At 44.7% G+C, this 21,931-nt stretch overlaps 1 protein-coding gene across 5 annotated transcripts in view; it reads right to left on the minus strand.

The window, feature by feature from the left end:
• SLC37A3 (solute carrier family 37 member 3) overlaps positions 1-21,931 on the minus strand; it is a 69,776-nt gene that overhangs the window by 16,874 nt on the left and 30,971 nt on the right. For 4 of the 5 annotated variants that reach the window (XM_023184884.3, XM_023184883.3, XM_023184885.3 and 1 more), the window contains 6 exons: positions 15,926-16,018; positions 10,937-11,020; positions 7,742-7,887; positions 4,816-4,912; positions 1,240-1,324; positions 456-634 (listed from right to left, as the gene is read on the minus strand). In XM_023184884.3, the coding sequence (XP_023040652.1) occupies positions 456-634; positions 1,240-1,324; positions 4,816-4,912; positions 7,742-7,887; positions 10,937-11,020; positions 15,926-16,018 (684 nt within the window). Of the gene's footprint in view, positions 1-420; positions 635-1,239; positions 1,325-4,815; positions 4,913-7,741; positions 7,888-10,936; positions 11,021-15,925; positions 16,019-21,931 lie in introns of all 5 variants that reach the window. The other variant, XR_003309799.2, reaches the window with a different exon arrangement.

Below are 21,931 nucleotides of genomic sequence, written 5' to 3' on the forward strand. Positions count from 1 at the left end.
CATTCACAACCCTTCTTCTTGGTCCATATATAATCCTGTAATACTTTCAAAGGCCCAAAAGTACACATTAAAAAATATCAATTTTGCCTTTTTAATCACATACTAGATCAGGGTCAGGAAAGCAGGGCTCTTTGGCCAAGTCTGGCCACGCCTAACTGTCCCATGTTTTCTGTGACTTATTTTGCTCTACAGAGCTGAGTAGTTGGGAGAGAGACTGGATGGTTTCCCAAAGTTGAAAATATTTACTCTCTGCCTCTTCATGGAAGGTTTGTCAACCCCTGCATTAAAGATCAGATAAGCTGAGGGGCACGAGACAACATTCCTCAGAACATATATATTCCTAAAATAAAGTATCCAAGAGAGGCTCGATACTTAAGGAAGCTTTATCCCAGGCAGAGGGGATGTCACGGGCTCTCTTACCTCCCTGGCAGTGGTGAGATGTGAGCGGCCCTTACCGGTATGACTCCAGGAAGGCAACACGCCTGGTAGAAGCTTATTGCCTTGACTTGGGCGACAGAACTATCGTCTTGGATTGAATAATTCGGCTCATACTCCTCTTCATTTTCACCACCATTAATTAATGGCCTGTGTGAGTCTTCTTCAAAGTTTTCTTCTGCCTCAATACCTGAGAGACCTAAAACAACAGCGACAGCCACTGTTTATGGAGAGACCACCACGTGCGAAGGGCTCCGCATACATCACTACTTATGGGGCGATGTTATTTTTATTTCCATTTTACAGAAACAGCAACGAAGGTCCAGAGACCAAGGTCAACTACGGTCAATTAAAGTCACACAGTCTGTCTAAAAATCCTCAAAAGATAGAAGAATTGTACATCTGTTTGCTTCTGTGGTTTCGCTTGTATGTAATCTGTATTTAAGTACAGGTATCATTTTTGTGAATCATTTTTATGGATGAAAAGAAATGTTTCAAGAAGTGAAATTAGAAATACATCCATGTTCATTCCTTGCCAGTGTCTCAATTATAAAAATCATTTGCAAATGTGAAGCTTTTCCTGTATCTATAAAAGACGTGCATCACTCCCCTCAAACACGTCCAGCTGTGCCAGGGGCTGGCTACAATGTCGACAGGACTCAAACGGCAGTACTGTTCTCCTTTCACTCACTAAAAGGAGCTCAGAGTTTTCCTAGGAAAAAAGAGATTCGATTTCTTGGCCTCAGATTTCCTGTTGGCCATAATAGTAAGACATTCGGAATAGAAGGGACGGCTTCTCCTCACCAATTTCTTCTGGTGACACCAGGAGTCCAAAGAAGATAACGATCCCACCGGCAAACTGCACAGACGCCGTCACCAGAAAGGCATACTGGAGGAGAGGGGGAAAGGGGGTCCTTACATATCTGGGGACAGTCATCACAAGCATATTCAGTAAAGGCAGGTGGGGGGAGGTAGGGGTCGGGGAGAGGTGGGAAGGGAGACTGGGAAGCAAGGGAGCAGCCAGTGCTTCTACTGGGCCAGGCGTTGTGCAAAGTGTTCTACTCGTGTTTTCTCATTTAATTCTTCCTGGTGATTCTATGAGGCTCAGAGAAGAAAATTAAGGTCCCCTGGATACTAAGTGGTACTATTATAGTTGTGAAATTAGACTAGCTCCAAAAATCTAGTTATTTGTATCACATAGCCTCTTATAAAAGACAGTATCTGCCCTCGAAGATATTACATACAGTTGAGGGGATTAAATACATGAAACAATATTATAAAGCACCATGTAGTTGAATAAATGAGAAGGCCCAATCCTACTGAGAAACATATACAGGAATCGAGATGAAGGAAAGAGCTGAAGAGGCTGAAGCAGTAAGACACTGTCTTAGGGAAGAATGGAAACTGAAAGCCAATTGTCCATCTTTCCAGGCACATGGTAAGCAAAGGCACAGGGTGGAAAGAGATAGAAAGCTTACTGCACAACTCAAGCAGAGGGCTTCTGTTAGGGTATAATAGGAAAGAAAACTGATTTGGAAAGGTGACAGGTAGATTAAAGACTCTCCAACCCCAGGCTGCACCGCTGAATTTTTATTTAACAGAGAATGGAGCCTGATGTGGACACTGAATTTTTAAACCAGTGAGTGACAAAATTAAAGCAGTGTTTCCAGAAGTCAAATCTGAGAGCAGCACAGAAGGTGAACAGAAATTTTCATCTGAACCAACTATACAATCCAGGTGTGAGGCTAAGAAGCCTAGAATAAAGGTGGCCATGAATAAAGGGAATGAAGGACTTCTCACTGACCCTAACTACAGCAAAACTCTTGGTGAGCTGTTTAAAAATGTATCCACTTTTTAAAAGAGCAAACTTACTTTTAATAATTTAGGTTTTTGAGTAGGTGATATATTCACATGATTCAAGCAATAGAGGAATAAGATGTACAGTAAAAGCTGGGCATGGCGGCTCATGCCTATAATCCCAGCACTTGGGGAGGCCAAGGTGGGCGGATCACCTGAGGTCAGGAGTTCGAGACTAGCCTGGCCAACATGGTGAAATCCCGTCTCTACTAAAAATACAAAAATTACTCAGGCATGGTGGCATACACCCGTAATCTCAGCTACTCAGGAGACTGAGACAAGAGAATCCCCTGAACCCAGGAGGTTGCGGTAAGCTGAGATCACGCCATTGCACTCCAGCCTGTATGACAGAGTGAGACTCAGTCATGGAAAAAAGAAAAAAATGTACAGTAAAAACTCTCCCTCCCACCCCACCTTCCCTATCTGCTCAATTCTTCCAATTTTCTCAACATATAACCATTGCTGTTCATTTTTACTGCCCAGAAATTGTTTTGGAAACATACAAGCTAATACAAGCATATTCTCTTTCATTCTTCCTTCTTACAAAAATGGCATTCAATACAGTTTTGCACCCTTGCTGTCTTCACTTAGCACACTATTTTTTTTTTTTTTTTGAGACAGAGTCTCGCTTTGTCACCCAGGCTGGAGTGCAGTGGTGCGATCTTGGTTCACTGCAACCTCTGCCTCTCAGATTCAAGAAATTCTCTGCCTCAGCCTCTGGAATAGATGGGATTACAGGTGCCCGTGAACATGCTCAGCTAATTTTTGTATTTTTAGTAGAGACGGGATTTCACCATGTTGGCCAGGCTGGTCTTGAACTCCTGACCTTGTGATCCACCTGCCTTGGCCTCCCAAAGTGCTGGGATTACAGGCATGAGCCACCGCACCCAGCCCACTTAGCACACTTTTGAGATTGTTGCAGTGCACTGCTCTGTAACATTCTGGCATTATAAACAATGCCAAAATAAAGAACCTTGTAGATGTGCCATTTGCATGTCTTTCAGTCTATTCATCTGTGTGAGTAATTCCTGGAGGTGGAACTGCTCAGTGTGTATAGCTGTAATTTTGATAAGATACTGCCTTATTGATCCCTCCAGGAGTTAGTGACTCTGTTAGTCTTTCCGTTGCAATGCCTGTGTCTTCAGGTTCTTACAAGTACAACATGTCTTTTTCGAACTTTTGGATTTTTACCAGTCTAATAAGTATAGAGTATAGTTTTTCTTCCCCCCCCACCCACTTTTTTTTAAATAACATAGCTTTAATTTGCATTTCCCTGCTAAGTTCTGTAAGAACAGAGATTTTTGTCTCTTTTGGTCAGTCCTATATTCTACAGTTCTAAGAGCACATACGGGGAGTTAAATATTTATTAAATGAATAAGCAGTGAGTAGAATATTTTACATATGGTTACAAGCCATTTCTACATCCTTTCCATGAACTATACATTCAAATTCTGTATCTTTCTGTTGTTGATCTTTTTCTTAAAATTCATGGATGCTCTTTACATATGAGGGGGATTAGCCTTTGTTTTTTGGTGTTTTTTATTTGAGACAGGGTCTTGCTCCATCACCCAGATTGGAGTGCAGTGGTGTGTCTTGGCTCACTGTACCCTTCAGTTCCCAGGCTCAAGCAATCAATCCTCCCACCTCAGCCTCCTGAATAGCAGGAACTACAGGCACACACCCCCACATTCAGCTAATTTTTTAGTTTTTTTGTAGACAGGAGATCTTATTATATTGCCCAGGCTGGTCTTGAACTCCTGGGCTCAAGTGATCCTTCTACTTCAGCCTCCTAAAGTGCTGGGATTACAGGTGTGAGCCACCATGCCTGACCTAGATTAGTCCTTTATCTGTAACATCAGTTGCAAATACTTCTCAACTGGTTATGTGTCTTTAGGCTCTCCACAGTGTTTTTGTTATGAATAATTTTTTATATTAAATAATACTGTGGCCATTTAAAACTATGTAGAACTGTGTCTGGATAATTTTTATGTGTTTGAATATATCAGAAATTTGTCTACTTTTAATGAATATATCAAAAGGTTGTCTACTTTTTTTTTAAAATTAATTTATTTTTTAATGGAGTCTCACTCTGTCACCCAGGCTGGAGTGAAGTGGTGTGACCTTGGCTCACTGCAACCTCCGCCTCCCGGGTTCAAGTGATTCTCCTGCCTCAGCATCCGGAGTAGCTGGGACTATAGGTATGCACCACCACACCCAGCTAATTTTTGTATTTTTTGAGTAGAGACGGGGTTTCACCATGTTGGCCAAGCTAGTCTCAAACTCCTGACCTCAGGTGATCCGCCCACCTTAGCCTCCCAAAGTGCTGGGGTTACAGGGGTGAGCCACCCTGCCCGGCCAGAAGTTTGACTACTTTTAATACAAGCCTTGCCCTATCCAGACACCATTCTACATCGTTTTAAATGGCCACAGTATTATTTAATATATAAAAAGCAACACACATGTGCGCACACAGACACACACACACAGAGAGAGAGAGCACGAGAGCTAGAAAACAACACCTACCTCATAACCATACTGAAGAACAGAAGAAGCTAGGCACGCTCCCAAAATGTTGCCCACAGAAGCACAGGCACTCCAGAGACCAAAAACAACTCCTCGTCTAAGATGGAAAACAGTGGAGACAAAGGACCATGGTCAGAAGAGATACTCTGGGCAGTTCAAAATACAAAACAGCCAAAACAACCAGGGTGCATACTACCAAGACTAAACACGCTATTTTAAAAGTTTTTAAAAATACACTAAAATAGGCCGGGCACAGTGGCTCACACCTGTAATACCAGTACTTTGGGAGGCCAAGGTGGGCAGATCACCTGAGGTCAGGAGCTCGAGACCAGCCTGACCAACATGGAGAAAGCCCATCTCTACTAAAAATACAAAATCAGCTGGGCGTGGTGGCATGCGCCTGTAATCCCAGCTACTCGGAAGGCTGAGGCAAGAGAACAGCTTGAACCTGCAAGGCGGAGGTTGCAGTAAGCCGAGATCACGCCACTGCACTCCAGCCTTGGCAATAGAGCAAGACTCCGCCTCCCCCCACCCTCCAAAAAAAAGCTGTATCCAGAATGCAAGGCACTCTCAAAACTCAGTAAAATATGACAACAGACAATGCAACAGAATGGTAAAAAGTATGAATCCACAATCATCTCAAAATACAAAGTCTTTGAAAAGTGGGCAAAAGATTTTAATAGATACTTCACACAAAAAAATATGCAAATAAGCACATGAAAAAACACTCAATTGGCCAGGCAAGATGGCTCACGCCTGTAATCCCAGCCTTTGGGAGGCCTGAGGTGGGCAGGTCACTTGAGGTCAGGAGTTTGAGACTAGCCTGACCAACAAGGTGAAACCCCATCTCTATTAAAAATACAAAAATTAGCTGTGCATGGTGGCTGCCCACCTACAATCCCAGCTCCTTGGGAGGCAGAGGCAAGAGAATCACTTGAAACCAGGAGGCGGAGGTTGCAGTGAGCCGAGATAACACCACTGTACTCCAGCCTGGGTGACAGGGCGAGACCCTGTTTCAAAAACAAAACAAAGCAAAAATATTTTTAAATAGATGCTCAAGTCATTAGACATGAGAAAAATGCAAATTAAAGTCACAATGAGATATCATTACACACCTATTAGAATGGCTAAAATCAAAAAACACCAAGCATGCCAAGTGCTGGGAAGGGCACAGAGTAATAAGAACCCTTACACTGTGCTGATGGGAATGTAAAATGGTACAACTATTTTGGAAGAGACTGCCAGTGTCTTAAAATGGTAAACGCACCCGGGCGCAGTGGCTCACGCCTGTAATCCCGGCGCTTTGGGAGGCCGAGGCGGGTGAATCACCTGAGGTCAGGAGTTCGAGACCAGTCTAACCAACATGGAGAAACCCCGTCTCTACTAAAAATATAAAAAATTAGCTGGGCGTGGCGGCAGGCCCCTGTAATCCCAGCTACTCCGGAGGCTGAGGCAGGAGAATCACTTGAACCCACGAGGCGGAGGCTGCAGTGAGCAAAGATCACACCACTGCACTCCAGCCTGGGCAGTAAGAGCAAAACTCCATCTTGGGAAAAAAAACAAAAAAAAAAGGGAAATACACACCTAACATATGATCCAGCCATTCTCCTCCTAGGTATTTACCCAAGAGAAATGAAAGCATATGTCCACACAAGGATTTGTACACAAATGTTCCCAGGAGCTTTATTTGTAATAGCCCAAAACTGAAAACAACCCAAATGTTCATCCACAGGTGAATGAATAAACATGAATAAATTTCTAATTATGCTGAATAAAAGAAGACACAAAGGCTGGGCGTGGTGGCTCGTGCCTGTATTCCCAGCACTTTGGGAGGCAAGGCAGAATAGCTGAGGCCAGGAGCTTGAGACCAGCCTGGGCAACACAGACCCTTTCTTTACAGGAAAAAAAAAGAGTACATACTGTATGATTCCATTGATATATAAAATTATAGCTGGGTGTAGTGACTCACACCTATAATCCCAGCACTTTGGGAGGTTGAGGAGGGCGAAATCACCTGAGATCAGGAGTTTGAGACCAGCCTGAGCAACATGGAGAAACCCTGTCTCTACTAAAAATGTAAAACTAGCCAGGCGTGGGGGTGCATGCCTGTAATCCCAGCTACTCAGGAGGCTACGGCCGGAGAATTGCTTGACCTGGGAGGTGGAGGTTGTGGTGAGCTGAGATCGCACCATTGCACTGGGCAACAAGAGCAAAACTCCATCTCAAAAAAAAAAAAAAATTTGCTGAACGTGGTGTTACACGCCTGTAGTCCCAGCTACTCAGGAGACTGAGGCAGAAGAATCACTTGAACCCGGGAGGCGGAGGTTGCAGTGAGCGGAGATTGCCCCACTGCACTCCAGCCTAGTGACAGAACAAGGCTGTCTCAAAAAAAAAAAAAAAAAAAGAAAAAAAAGCTACTTGAAGGTTTAGGGGAAAAAAGTACCCCATTTGATCAGGCCCCAAAGTCTGGTGTTCTTCATCTGAATCTAATTAGAGCCCTTGTTACGTGACCTTGGGCAGGTCACATGAATAACCTTTGACCTCAATTTCCTTATCTTTAATAAAGGTTAAATAAGATCACTCAAAAATGGGCAGGGAAGGCAAAACCCAAATGAGATTTTTATGTTCTCTAAAGAAACGATGAGTAAAATAAAAAATTGAGACCTCCTGACTTGGCCCACACTCGGAATCTGCCCACAGCCCAAAGAGTAGTAGGAATGTGTCTCCTGGGCCGGATCACTTCTAAGGCCCACACCATTTCCAACGCACACCGACGTGAAACTCTCTCTCCCTGAACTCCTCTGACTTGCTAATGAAAGATGTGGCTGATACCTAAGGCATCAAAGCAACTGACTTTGACAAATCTGAAAAATTCATCATGGAAACCACTTAAACAGAGAAATCAGAGAGGAAAGAAGTGGCATACCCGGCTTTCCCAAACCAGTTGCCCATAATAGCAACCACACAGGGCCAACCAGTGGACTGCAGCAGGCCGTTCACAATCCACAGGCAGCAGTACAGCCATTTGTTGTAGAAACGCAGCCATTCTGTGAGCGTGCCAAAGACAAACACCTTGAAGAGGAGGAAACAAAAGGAATATGTAACAGCCACACTGAAACTTTCAGGGGATGCCACTCCACCCACTTGCTTCAGAGTAGAGACCACGTGAAGGATACACTCACATAGCCAGTGCCTGTACGTCATGTGGCTGGCATCACAGAGGTCCTGCTCAGCCACAATGAGGAGGCAGCCGCCCAATCACTGCCCACCAGAGCGGAGGTGATGTCAAAGACATAAAGTCATTAAGCTATCAGCACTCCAACTGACATCTTCCAAGACTAAAAAGTGAATTCCTCGTTTGACATCTATTTCCATCTCCTCACCCTCAGACTGTGCATGTGGAGGGAGCAGCAACCTCCAGAGGGTTGCTGTGAGGATGGAATGAGCCCAGGGAGGCCACCTTCCCCGGAACAGTGCCAGGCGCCGCTCTAGGCAGAGGCACGGGGTGAGTGCCAGCCACTGTTATGGCTGCAGCTCCTGAGTTAATCAACGAAAGCGAAACCTATCGAACTTGTGATCTGCTGAATCATTTAGCAGCTTTCATCAACGGGCTGCTTTTTTCCAGGCATTTTGCTCAAGTGGACATTTTATCTACAGTCAAACTCTATTCTGAGAATACTCTGCATGATTCAAAACTAGCATGTATGATACTGTCTGGTTCCAGTTATAAGACATTCTGGAATAAGCAAAACAGTACACAGAAAAATGATCAGGGGTTGCCAGGGGCTGGAGAAAGGAGGGGCAGTCACAAAACTACTCATTTGTTGAAAGTCTGAACAATATGCTTAAAAAGGGCAAGTTTATGTACAAACTGCAGTTTTTAAAAAATATATAAAAAGCAAAAAAGTCTGTACACGGGTTTTAAAATAATATGTTTATATGTGTGGGTGAGCAACTCATAAAAAATAAAGTGCTTCCATCTCTAAAATTTCAAGGGGAAAAAAAGGTTTTACTTACACTCAAATGACAAACACTGAAAAACAACAGTAGGCCAAACGTAGGGACTTGTGCCTCTAATTCCAGTGTTTGGGGAGGCAAAGGAGGGAGGATCACTTAAGGCCAGGAGTTCAAGGATCAACCTGGGCAATATAGTGAGAGCCCATGACTAAAAAATTTAAAAAGTGCTGAGCATGACAGTACACACCTACAGTCCCAGCTACTCGGGAGGCTAAAGTGGGAGGACTGCTCGAGCTTGGGAGTTCAAGGCTCCGGGATCACACCGCTGCACTCCAGCCTGGGCAGCAAACTAAGACCTTATCTCTAAAAAAAATAATAATCATAATAAATTAGGGTCTAACTAAACTCCATGGTTTCATTTAATCAACAAAAATTCCTGACTAGAAGCTAGCAAACAATGACGATTAGTCAGATATAGAGGCCGGGCACAGTGGCTCACGCCTGTAATCCCAGCACTTTGGGAGGCTGGGACAGGCAGATCACCTGAGGTCAGGAGTTTGAGACCAGCCTGGCCAACACGGTGAAACCCTGACTCTACTAAAAATACAAAAATTAGCCAGGCATGGTGATGCACACCTGTAGTCCCAGCTACTCAGGAGGCTGAGTCAGAAGAATGGCTTGAATCCGGGAAGTGGAGGTTGCAGTGAGCCAAGATCACGCCACTGCACTCCAGCCTGGGTAACACAGCAAGACTCCATTTCAAAAAAACAAAATAAAAAAGAAAAGATTAGTCAGATATGGATCCTCCCCTACACAGCACTTGTTTCAAACGCCTCACATACAGAAACTCACAGTCCTCACTGCCACCTGGGGAGAGGTAATATGCATATCTCCTTCTGAAGCTCATAGAAATCATAAGCTAGGAAACCACAGCAGACAGACAGAAACCCAGGCCGTCCTGGTGTAGGGAATCTGTGATTTCAACCACTTCACGCCCACCCTAAGGGAAAGCAAGACTGAAACAGAAATAACCAAGCTAAGCAGCAGACTGTTTCAAGTGCCTGCAAAGAAACAGGCACGGGAGCTCAGAAGAGAGACTGGCATTCTCAAAGAGGTGTCATTTGGCCAATGCTTGAAGGAGACTGTGAGTTGGACTACGGAGAGCTGAACAGGGGACCATCCAAGGCAAGCAGAACAGCAGGAACAAAAGCACCGAGATAGAAAGGAGCAGGATGGGGCCGGGCACGGTGGCTCACACCTGTAATTCAAGCACTTTGGGAGGCCTAGGTGGGCGGATCACCTGAGGTCGGGAGTTCGAGACCAGCCTGATCAACATAGAGAAACCCTGTCTCTGCTAAAAATAAATAAATCAGTCAGGCGTGGTGGCGCATGCTTGTCATCCCAGCTACTCGGGAGGCTGAGGCATGAGAATTGCTTGAACCCGGGAGGTAGAGGCTGTGGTGAGGCAAGATCGCACCATTCCATTCCAGCCTGGGCAGCAAGAGCGAAACTTCATCTCAAAAATGAAAATAAAAAAAAAGAAAGGAGCAGGATGTTAGTGGCCTGGAAAGCAGTCCAGCTTGGCTGGAGCAAAGGGATGAAGCAGAGTGACAAATATGATGGGGAGGCAGGCTGGGGCCAGGGTCTAGTGAATGCCAGGCCATTTATTCAGACTACTGATTAACTCTGCTGGTGCCTGAGGGACAACAAAGGGACCTGATTAGAATCTTACTTTAAAAAGACTCATCTGGCCAGGCACGGTGGCTCACGCCTGTAATCCCAGCACCTTGGGAGGCCGAGGCAGGAGGATCACTTGAGGTCAGAGATGAGCTTAGCCAACATAGTGAAACCCCGTCTCTACTAAAAATACAAAAATCACCCGGGCGTGGTGACTTGCACCTATAGTCCCAGCAACTCAGGAGAATCACTTGAACCCAGGAGGCAGTGGTTGCAGTGAGTTGAGATCGCACCACTGCACTCCAGCCTGGAGTAACAGAGCAAGACTCTGTCTCAGAAAAAAAAAAAAAAGACTCATCTAAGTGAAAAGGCAAATGAGGGATTCGAACACCGAGGATTAATCTTACTATTCTATTCTAAAGAGAAGTAGGGGGATTACTTGGATTCTAAAATACCTGACCAAAATAATAAGACCTTTTCAACTTACCACGAACGCAGAAGAGCACATGCCGAAAGACAGAACCCACCGCAAATTCAACCGATCCCCAACGATGCCACTGATGAAAAGGCCCTGAAAATAAAGCATTTTCTTTTACAGCTCTCAATAATAACACGGTATGAAAAAGTAACATGCGCTGCAAAGCAAATGAGACGCACGCAGACATTATTTAAAATTAACTCTTATTCACATGCCTAGGCTAGCTGTCTACAGGAGTTTCACAAACGTTTCATGAAATGGCAGTGGGCTGGATAACAGGGTCAGTAATAAAGTGAAAACAAAAAAGTTATGAAAATAGAAGGAAAAAAATATTTAAAAAAAAAAAAAGGAAATGGCAATGGGCTTCTGCATACTCTACCACAAACACACCAAAATTCAGGGCAAACTTTGGTTTTACTTGATTCCCTAACTGCAAAAAAATAAATAAGAATGACTCTAATGAAACAAGCACACAAGTATATTCCATTTTCTAGACTAGATGAATTCCTACCCATCAGTGATAAGCTCCCCCAAAGGGATTCCTCTTAGCCATCTGCACTCTGGGTTAACATGTGTTACCACACACCCTGCAGTTTCACTTCCAAACTTGTAAAACGTGGAATAGAAGGTTCCAGGGCACACTAGCTGCCTGTTGAATCTGACCCTTGGGTTTCACGACATCCCAAGGCAGGGAGAGTAGGAAGGCAGAGACAATAATTAGTTGGAGACAGGTTCTGCCTTCTACTCTCCTCCCACTGAGTGGCAGGAATTAAAATGCTGAGATCATGGCAGGAAGTGAGACTGAAGACCTTAAGGGCAGCAGACTTTAGGTTTCCTCCATAAATATTTAAAATGTCTTGACTTAAAACCTAAATTCAGTTAGGACCAGGTGTTTCTGATAAATTGAGTATCTCTACATCATTAGAAAAACTTGGCTGGGCGTGGCGTCTCACGCCTGTAATCCTAGCACTTTGGGAGAGGGGAGAATTGCTTGAGGCCAATAGTTCAGGACCAAACTGGCCAACATAGCAAGAACCCATCTCTTAAAAAAAAAACATGACCAAGTGCAGTAGCTCACACCTGTAAACCCAGCACTTTGGGAGGCCGAGGTGGGTGGATCACCTGAGGTGAAGAGTTCAAGACCAGCCTGACCGACATGGTGAAACCCTGTCTCTATTTAAAATACAAAAATTAGCCATGCACGGTGACATGTGCCTGTAATCCCAGCTACTCAGGAGGCTGAGGCAGGAGAATCACTTGAACCCAGGAGCCGGAGCTTGCAGTGAGCCAAGATCGCACCACTGCACTCCAGCCTGGGCAATAGAGTGAGACTCCATCTCAAAAAAGAAAAAATGAGAAGATAAATTTAAATATGAATGTTTCTCCCTCATTATCATCAAGGTTCCTCATCCTAAGAGAACGTCAGCCTTAAAGTAGATTCACTGTTGTCTAGCTGCCCCTCACATGGACTTATGCTACAAAGAACAAAAGGGATGAAGAAAATCTCAATTCTGCTTCAGATGACATAACAATACATGCTTTTTTTTTGAGATAGTCTCACTCTGTCGTCCAGGCTGAAATGCAATGGTGCGATCTTGGCTCACTGCAGCCTCTGCCTCCTAGGTTCAAGCGATTCTCCTGCCTCAGCCTCCCGAGTAGCTGGGACTACAAGTGTGCACCACCATGCCTGGCTAATTTTTGTATTTTTAGTAGAGATGGGGTTTCACCATGTTGGCCAGACTGGTCTCGAACTCCTGACCTCAGGTGATCCACCCACCTCAGCCTCCCAAAATGCTGGGTGGCATTACAGGCGTGAGCCACTGTGCCCCGCCAGAATCAATACATTCTGTTTTGCTGCAGAAAGCAAAGTGACCCTAAGTTACAGAAGGAAGTACAGCTCAAGATAAAAAACCATGACCGTTGATTTTTCATGGCACTGATCTTTTATGTCCTAAATCTATTTATTCCTCTAGATGACTCTATAGATGAGGAAACTAAATACCAAAAAAGGTTAAGTTCTACTTTGCAACCAAGTTTAACATAGCTAGTTAATCATGGTAGAGCTGGCCTTTCCAGTAGACTACACTGCCTCTTAAAATGGTCCCTGAAAGAAATGAGTGGCTCAAAGAGAAGCAAGCACCCTGTCACCAGCTCTAGCCAAAGCCCAGTGCCCCTATCTGGGGATTTTATACAGACTAAATGAATGACCAAAGAACCATTCCAACTGTTTCTCTGTTTCCTCTTTGAAGAAAAGATACTGTTAATAATTAAACAAATAGGCTGGGCGCGGTGGCTCATGCCTGTAATCCCACCCAGAACTTTGGGAGGTTGAGGCGGGCGGATAATTTGAGGTCAGGAGTTCGAGACCAGCCTGATCAACATGGTAAAAACCTGTCTCTACTAAAAATACAAAAAAAATTAGGAGGGCATGGTGGTACATGTCTGCAGTCCCAGCTACTCGAGAGGCTGAGGCAGAAGAATTGCTTGAACCCAGGGGGCGGAGGCTGCAGTGAGCCAAGATTGTGCCACTGCACTCCAGCCTGGGCAACAGAGCGAGATTCGTCTCAAAAAAAAAAAAATATATATATATATATACACACACACATACACACACACACATAGGCCAGGTGTGGTAGCTCACACCTGTAATCCCAGCACTTTGGAAGGCAGAGGTGGGTGGATCAACTGAGGACAGGAGTTTGAGACCAGCCTGGCCAACATGGTGAAACCCCGTCTCTACTGAAAATACAAAAATTAGCTGGGCATGGTGGCGTGCACCTGTAATCCCAGTTACCCAGAAGGCTGAGGCAGGAGAATTGGGGCTGGAACCCGGGAGGCAGAGGCTACAGTGAGCTGAGATCGCGCCACTGCATTCCAGCCTGGGCGACAGAGCAAGACTGCATCTCAAAAAAGAAATAATAAATAAAATAACATAAATAAATAAATACATAACAATAATTAACTAAATAAACATTTGGAAACTACTTCAGGACTTTTACCCGGTATTTCACATTGCCTGAACATTGAGAATTAAAAGGCGTTTTTAATAAGGCACACTTAAAGACAGCATCTTATATGCTGGGGAGAAAAGAAAGGCTACTCTCACAGTCCACGTTCCAGCTGCTGCCAACGTAGGCTCCAGAACTCTAACGTGGGAGCCACCACAGACGTTCCTACAGCAGGCCAGAGATGCCAACTGCCTATCCTTATCCTTATACTCCTCACCACCGTGGAATGTCTCCCAGGATGCTACCTCTCCAGGATCCCGCCTTCCTTTTTTTTCTTTTTTTGAGACGGAATCTCATTTTGCCATCCAGGCTGGAGTGCAGTGGCACAATCTCGGCTCACTGCAACCTCCTCCTCCTGGGTTCAAGTAATTCTCCTGCCTCAGCCTCCCAAGTAGCTGGGACTACAGGCACCCACATCTGGCTAATTTTTGTATTTTTATTGGAAACGGGGTTTCTTCATGTTGGCCAGGATGGTCTCAAACTCCTGACTCCAAGTTACCCACCCGCCTCGGCCTCCCAAAGTGCTAGGATTACAGGCGTGAGCCACCACACCCAGCCCCACCTTCCTTACCACTCCACCCCCGCCAGCTGGCCCATTTCTCACCCACCTCTGAGGACTGGATGCCCTAGGGCTCAGGCTTCACACCTCTTCCCTGCCCTCGCCTGTTCCTTTGATCAATTCATGCAGCTTCACAGTTTTGATCTATAAATCATCTAAAAGGGAAGGCGCGGTGGCTCATGCCTGTAATCCCAGCACTTTGGGAGGCCAAGGCAGGCAGATCGCCTGAGGTCAGAAGTTAGAGATAAGCCTGACCAACATCTCTACTTAAAAAATACAAAATTAGCCGGGCATGGTGGTGCATGCCTGTAATCCCAGCTACTCGGAAGGCTGAGGCAGGAGAATTGCTTGAACCCGGGAGGCGGAGGTTGCAGTGAGCCGAGATCGTGCCATTGCACTCCAGCCTGTGTGAGAAGAGCAAAACTCTGTCTCAAAAATAAAAAATAATAAAAATAATAAAGGCCAAGGATGTGTATCTTCAACCTGAACCTACACCTTGAACTCCGACTCAATGACCAAGCGCCTGCCCTTCATCATCTGGGCAGTAGTGGTCAAATGTAATGCATCCAAAAGCGAGTCCTCAAATCTTTCTATCTCCCCAGTCTCCCCTCCGCCATGACACTTCCCCCCTGGAGGTGTTCTTCACACATTTCTCTTACATTCCACATTCAAGAGGGAAAAAATATTGGCTTTACCTCCAACACGCTACTAAAATCTACTTTCCCGCAACCTGTGTTAATGCTATGCTCGACCCAAGCCACCATCATCCTTCACCTCCAAAGAACTTGGCTCCCAGAGCAAGTGCACCTGTCCAAACCTAAGTCAGGTCCTGCCACTGCTCTGCACCTTCCAGCAGCTCCCATCGCACTCAAGGTTAAAGCCAAAGCCCCCACAAAGGCACCAAAACCCTACAGATCTGAGCCCCACCACATCTCTGGCCTCACTTCTTACAGCTCTGATCCAAGCACACCAACCTCAGTCACCTGCTTGGGTCTTCACTCAAATGCCTGCTGCCTCCTGAGGTCTCCCAGCTATGCTACTTAAAATTACAACCTCACCCGGGCCCCTTTAGTCCCCCTTCTCTGCTTTATTTTCCTCCATTGCACTTATCACCTTCAAATGTACTCTACAATTTATTTATAGCATTTGGTGACTGTGTCCCCAAGCTCCCCGCCGAAGAACACAGGCTCCATAAAGGCAGGGCATTTTTGTGTTGTTCAGGATAAATTCCCATTGACATGTGCTACATGAGCAATAAATATCTGTTGAATGAATTAATAAATGAATGGGAAGAATAAAAACTATAAACTTCAGAAATACTGAACTCTGCCTCGGTCAGCAAATTCAAAATCCCTTACACATTTCGTAAGGCTCAGCGTTGTTTCCTTTACATTTTTCTTTACCTTTAAACCCTAGAGTTCTAAAACTTACCACAGCATAGGAGAAGAGGAAAATGGTATCCAGTGTTCCGAGGAAAAGAGTCGCTTTCTCTGTACTGGGGAACAAATGGTTGCTGCTCCAGATCTATAGTAAGACAGCAGGAACGGGTCAGTCCCTGTGGAATCTGCTAGGGCTTTCTGTTTCCCAAAGCCCCTTCACAAACACTTCCAAAACACTGGTAATGCTCAAGACCAACTTTTACTTCAAATGCATTTAGAAATAACTGGTATAGCCGGGTGCGGTGGCTCACACCTGTAATCCCAACACTTTGGGAGGCCGAGGCAGGCAGATCACCTGAGGTCAGGAATTCGAGACCAGCCTGACCAACATGCAGAAAGCCCATCTCTACTAAAAATACAAAATTAGTTGGGCGTGGCAGCACATGCCTGTAATCCCAGCTACTTGGGAGGCCGAGGCACAAGAATTGCTTAAACCCGGGAGGCGGAGGTTGCGGTGAGCAGAGATCGCACCATTGCACTCCAGCCTGGACAACAAGAGCAAAATTCCGTCTCAAAAAAGAAAAGAAAAGAAAAGAAATAACTAGTATTTTTTTCTTTCTGCTATTATTATTTTTAATTGACACATAATAATTGTACATATTAAGGGAGTACAGTGTGATATTTCAACATATATTCAACATGTAATGATCAAATCAGGGCAATTAACCTATCACCTCAAACGTGTATCATTAGAATGCCCAAACACTAGTGACTAAGTCAATTAAGTAAGAAAGTGGGGCAGTAAGTTTAAAAGCAGACATTTAGAAGAAATACATTCTGATTATAATATTTTTGTCTGGCAGAATTCAATATCCAATCAATTAGAAATTATGCCTACCATCTAGGGCCATACCACCCTGAAAGCATGCGATCTCATCTGATACAGCAAGTTAAGGGGGGTCAGGCCTGGTTACTACTTGGATGGGAGAAATTAAGTCTAACTCCATCTAAGGAAACATTTTACAATACTCTTCAAAAATAATTTCCTACTGATCAGTGGTTGCCTAGGGCTGAGGGAAGCAAGAAGGGCTGACTAACAAGGAGTAAAGAGAATCTAGGGGGTGATGTTCTATATCTTGGAATAGTTACAACACTGTATGTGTTTATCAAAAACTGTAGAACTGTATACTAAAAAGGTAATTAAAAATCACATCTTGATTTTTAAAATGAAAAAAAGTGTCCTTCATTAACCTACTTCAATCAAATCACAATGTCTTGCAAACTTTATTATCTTTCTAGTCTGGTACTCAGAACACTTATAATCCCAACTCTATGCTTAAGAATTTGTTGGCCGGGCGCGGTGGCTCAAGCCTGTAATCCCAGCACTTTGGGAGGCCAAGACGGGCGGATCACAAGGTCAGAAGATCGAGACCATCCTGGCTAACACGGTGAAACCCCGTCTCTACTAAAAATACAAAAACCTAGCCGGGCAAGGTGGCGGGCGCCTGTAGTCCCAGCTACTCGGGAGGCTGAGGCAGGGGAACGGCGTAAACCCGGGAGGCGGAGCTTGCAGTGAGCTGAGATCTGGCCACTGCACTCCAGCCTGGGTGACAGAGCAAGACTCTGTCTCAAAAAAAAAAAAAAAGAATTTGTTGCACTACAGGAGAATGGTGTGAACCCGGGAGGCGGAACTTGCAGTGAGCCGAGATCGTGCCATTGCACTCCAGCCCGGGTGATAGAGCGAGACTCTGTCTCAAAAAAAAAAAAAACAAACAAAAAAAAACCAGAAGAATTTGTTGCCCCACAGAGGCCATTTATCCCAATACTTCTCAGCTTCTTCATAGGCACACATAGAAGACGATCTTTGTACAACACACTGGGGTAAACTGAAGAAGATGTTCAAGGTCAGAGCTGATTTGCCTGGGAATATCCACCAGTCTAAAATGAGGAGGAGGCTATCCCAAGCCCCACCTAGCAACCCCAGGAGCTTAGGGAAGGGAGATCGCATCCCACCTACAACCCATTCACGATGAAACAGCTGAGCAGCTCTCAGAGTACCTCAGTGGCCAGTCTGTAGAACCACAAAACGAGTTAAGTTCTATTTTTCTTAATTTATTTATTTTTTTGAGATGGAGTCTCACTCCGTTGCCCAGGCTGGAGGGCAGTGGCGCGATCTTGGCTCACTGCAACCTCCACCTCCTGGGTGCAAAGGATTCTCCTGCCTCAGCCTCCCTCAGCTAGGATTACAGGCACGTGCCACCATGCCCAGATATTTTTTTGTATTTTTAGTAGAGATGGGGTTTTGCCATGTTGGCCATGCTGGTCTTGAAATCCCGACCTCAAGTGATTTGTCCGCCTCCACCTCCCAAAGTGCTGAGATTACAGGCATGAACCACCACACCCAGCCGAGAGCTAGGTTCTTTCTAACTGCAAAATGCCATGTATGATTCTGCAGGATGTTTATATTCTTCAGCTGTGTTGAAAAGAATACAGCTTTTTTAAATTCCTTTAGGATAAGAACCAAGTCTTACACATATTTATACAGGGTCTAACAGTGAAAATCACCCATGGTTATTTTGTCAGTATCTTTTGTAATGAATTAAATAATGTCCATTCATTTTCATTTTAAAGAAAGAGGAGCAGGATATACAAAACCAGGCCATGAGAGGAACCACTGAAGGAAATGGAAATATAAGTTTATGCTGAAAAAGAGAGACACAGGGGATCTGTGAAAAGTTATCCTCAACTTTATGAAGGGCCAGTGGTAGAAAAAAGATCTGAGTTAGTTTACAGAACTTTCAAAAATGTAATGGGTTGCTTCACGGTGTAGTGAATTTCCTCCACAACAGACATCCCTGAGGAAAACGGGAAGGTAATTTCTCAAAGATACAGAAGGGGTTCTTCAACAGGGTGGGAGATGGACCAGATCATAGCCCTCCAACTGTGGTCCACGGAACTCGGGTAGACAGAGAGGCCTCCAGAGCCTTCCTCCAAGGGGGTCTGCAAGGTCAAAATTATTTGCACCACATTAAAATGTGATGTCCTTTCGACTTTGTTCCCTATTGCACTGGAGAGAAACCGCCGCACCTTAGCATAAACCAAGGCAGTAATGTCAAACAGCACTAGTAATCACCATATTGCTCACTGCAACATCCTCACAATAAAAAACCAAAAAAGGATTTTAAAAAGCCAACGTCGGCTGGGCTGGGCGGCTCACACCTGTAATCCCGGCACTTTGGGAGGCCCAGGCGGGTGGATCACTTGAAGTCAAAAGTTCAAGACCAGCCTGACCAACATGGTGAAACCCCATCTCTGCTAAAATTATAAAAATTAGCTGGGTGTGGTGGCGGGTGCCTGCAATCCCAGCTACTCGGGAAGCTGAGGCAGTAGAATTGCTTGAACCTGAGAGGGGGAGGTTGCACTGAACTGAGATTGTGCCACTGTACTTCAGCCCGGGTGACAGAGTGAGACTCTATATCTCAAAAAAAAAAAAAAAGCCAGTGTCACATAAGACTGTCCTTCACGAAGCAGTAAAAATTTTTAATTTTATAAACTGTAGGTCCTTGAGTAAAATAATTTTTCTTTTTCTTTTTTTTTTTTTTTTTTAGACCCAGCCTCCCCCTGTCGCCCGGGCTTGAGTGCAGTGGTGCGATCTCGGCTCACTGCAACCTCTGCCTCCTGGGTTCAGACGATTCTCCTGCCTCAGGCTCCTGAGTAGTTGAAATTACAGGCACGTGCCACCATGCCCAGCTAATTTTTGTAATTTTAGTAGAGACAGAGTTTCACCATGTTGGTCAGGCTGATCTCAAACTCCTGACCTCGTGATCTGCTCCCCTCAGCCTCCCAAAGTGCTGGGATTACAGGAGTGAGCCACTGCATCCGGCCAATAATTTTTCGTATTCTGTGTCAGTAAGTAGAAAGTCTGCAAGAATCACTTCTGCTACCAAAGCAGCTGGAACATATTTTGACTTGAAAGACTGAGAAACTAGTTACTCAGATTTGAGTATTTGGCAGGGATTGCCTCAGACATGAATGAAATGAGCCTGTCACTTTAAAGATCCAAAGAACAACACAGACCAATGGATCTTAATGTAAGAGTATTCCAAAGTGCATTGATACAGTTTCAGATTCCATCACCGGAACTAATTTTTAAGAAATTATCACTTATCCAAATTTTGCTGTAGTACCAAAGACAAATGAACATCCACAACTAGCTGAAAAGGCTACAAAAACACTTCCCTCTTTTCTAACTTCAAACCTGTGAAAAGGCCAAATTTTCTTCCTATATTTCAAAGAATTTTTTTTTTTGAGATGGGGTCTCATTATGTTGCCCAGGTTGCTCTTGAAATCCTAGGCTCAAGCGATCCAGCATTAGCTTCCTGAGTGTGTAGGACTACAGACACACTCCACCACGCCCAGCTACAGATCTTTGAATAAACTCTGCAACACACTGAATTCAAAGGACACACGAAACCCACTACCTCCTATTAACAGACATGAAGTGATGTGCAAAACTGTAAAACAATGCCACTCATTATTTTGTTTTGAAAAAGTCATTTTGCAGAAGATGTTATTTATGTTACTATTTATTGACTTATTTAATTCATTAAAATGCAATCCCAAAAACTCCAATGTATTTTTTAAATTCTCAGCTTTAATTTCTAAACTAGTATCTATAGATATAAACCCATATAACCAAAAACATTTTGAGGTCCTATGACCAAAAAGCTAGAAAATGCTTGGACTAAATCATTTCTGAGGTACTTACTAATTATAATATCCTGGCATTTCTGAGATGGGTTGTTACAGAAAGAAATTTTGATTTTAGGCCAGGTACAGTGACTCATGCCTACCATCCCAAGCACTCTGGGAGGCCGAGACAGGTCGGTCGCTTGAGGTCAGAAGTTTGAGACCAGCCTGGCCAACATGGCAAAGCCCCATCTCTACGAAAAAATACAAAAACTAGCTGGGCGTGGTGGCATGTGCCTGTAGGCCCAGCTACTCGTGAGACTGAGGTGGAAGAATCGCTTGAACCCAGGAGGCAGAGGTTGCAGTGAGCTGAGATTGACACTGTACTCCAGCCTGGGTGACAAAGCAAGACACAATCTCAAAAAAAAAAAAAATTAGATTTTAGAATATTTAAAAAGGCTGGGTGCAGTAGCTCATGCTTATAATCCAACACTCTGGGAGGCCCAGGCAGGAGGATCTTTTGAGACCAGGAGTTGAAGACCAGCATAGGCAACAGAGTGAGACCCCCCCCCCACATCTCTACAAAAATAAATTAGCTGGGCATGGTGGTGCACACCTGTAGTGCCAGAGTACAGGAGGCTGAGATGGGAAGATCGCTTGAGCCCAGGACTTCAAGGCTTGCAGTGAGCTATGATCATGCCACTGTACTCCAGCCTGAGCAACAGAGCAAGACCCCATCTTAAAAAACAAACAAGGCCGGAGCAGTGGCTCACGCCTGTAATCCCAGCACTTTGGGAGGCCGAGACGGGCGGATCACGAGGCCAGGAGTTTGAGACCAGCCTGGCCAATATGGTGAAACCCCATCTTTATTAAAAATACAAAAATTAGCCAGGTGTGGTGGCACGCGCCTGTAGTCCCAGCTACTCAGGAGGTTGAGGCAGAAGAATCGCTTCAACCCAGGAGGCAAAGGTTGCAGTAAGCCAAGATTGTGCCACTGCACTCCAGCCTGGGTGACAGATCAAGACTGCACCTCAAAAAAAAAAAAAAGAAAAAAAAATAAGGCGGGGCGCAGTGGCTTATGCTTGTAATCCTAGCACTTTGGAAGGTGGGGACAGGTGGACTGCCTGAGCTCAGGAGTTTGAGTTTGAGACCAGCCTGGGCAACACGGTGAAACCTCATCTCTACTAAAATACAAAAAATCAGCCGGGCGTGGTGGTGCGCACCTGTAATCCCAGCTACTCCGTAGACTTAGGAGAATCGCTTGAACCTGGGAGGCAGAAATTGCAGTGAGCTGAGAGAGCGCCATTGCACTCCAGCCTGAGCTACAGAGCAAGACTCCGTCTCAAAAAAAAAAAAAAAAAAAAAAAAA

The sequence above is a fragment of the Piliocolobus tephrosceles genome, chromosome 8 (genome assembly GCF_002776525.5).
Source record: "Piliocolobus tephrosceles isolate RC106 chromosome 8, ASM277652v3, whole genome shotgun sequence".
Taxonomy (NCBI): Eukaryota; Metazoa; Chordata; class Mammalia; order Primates; family Cercopithecidae; genus Piliocolobus; species Piliocolobus tephrosceles.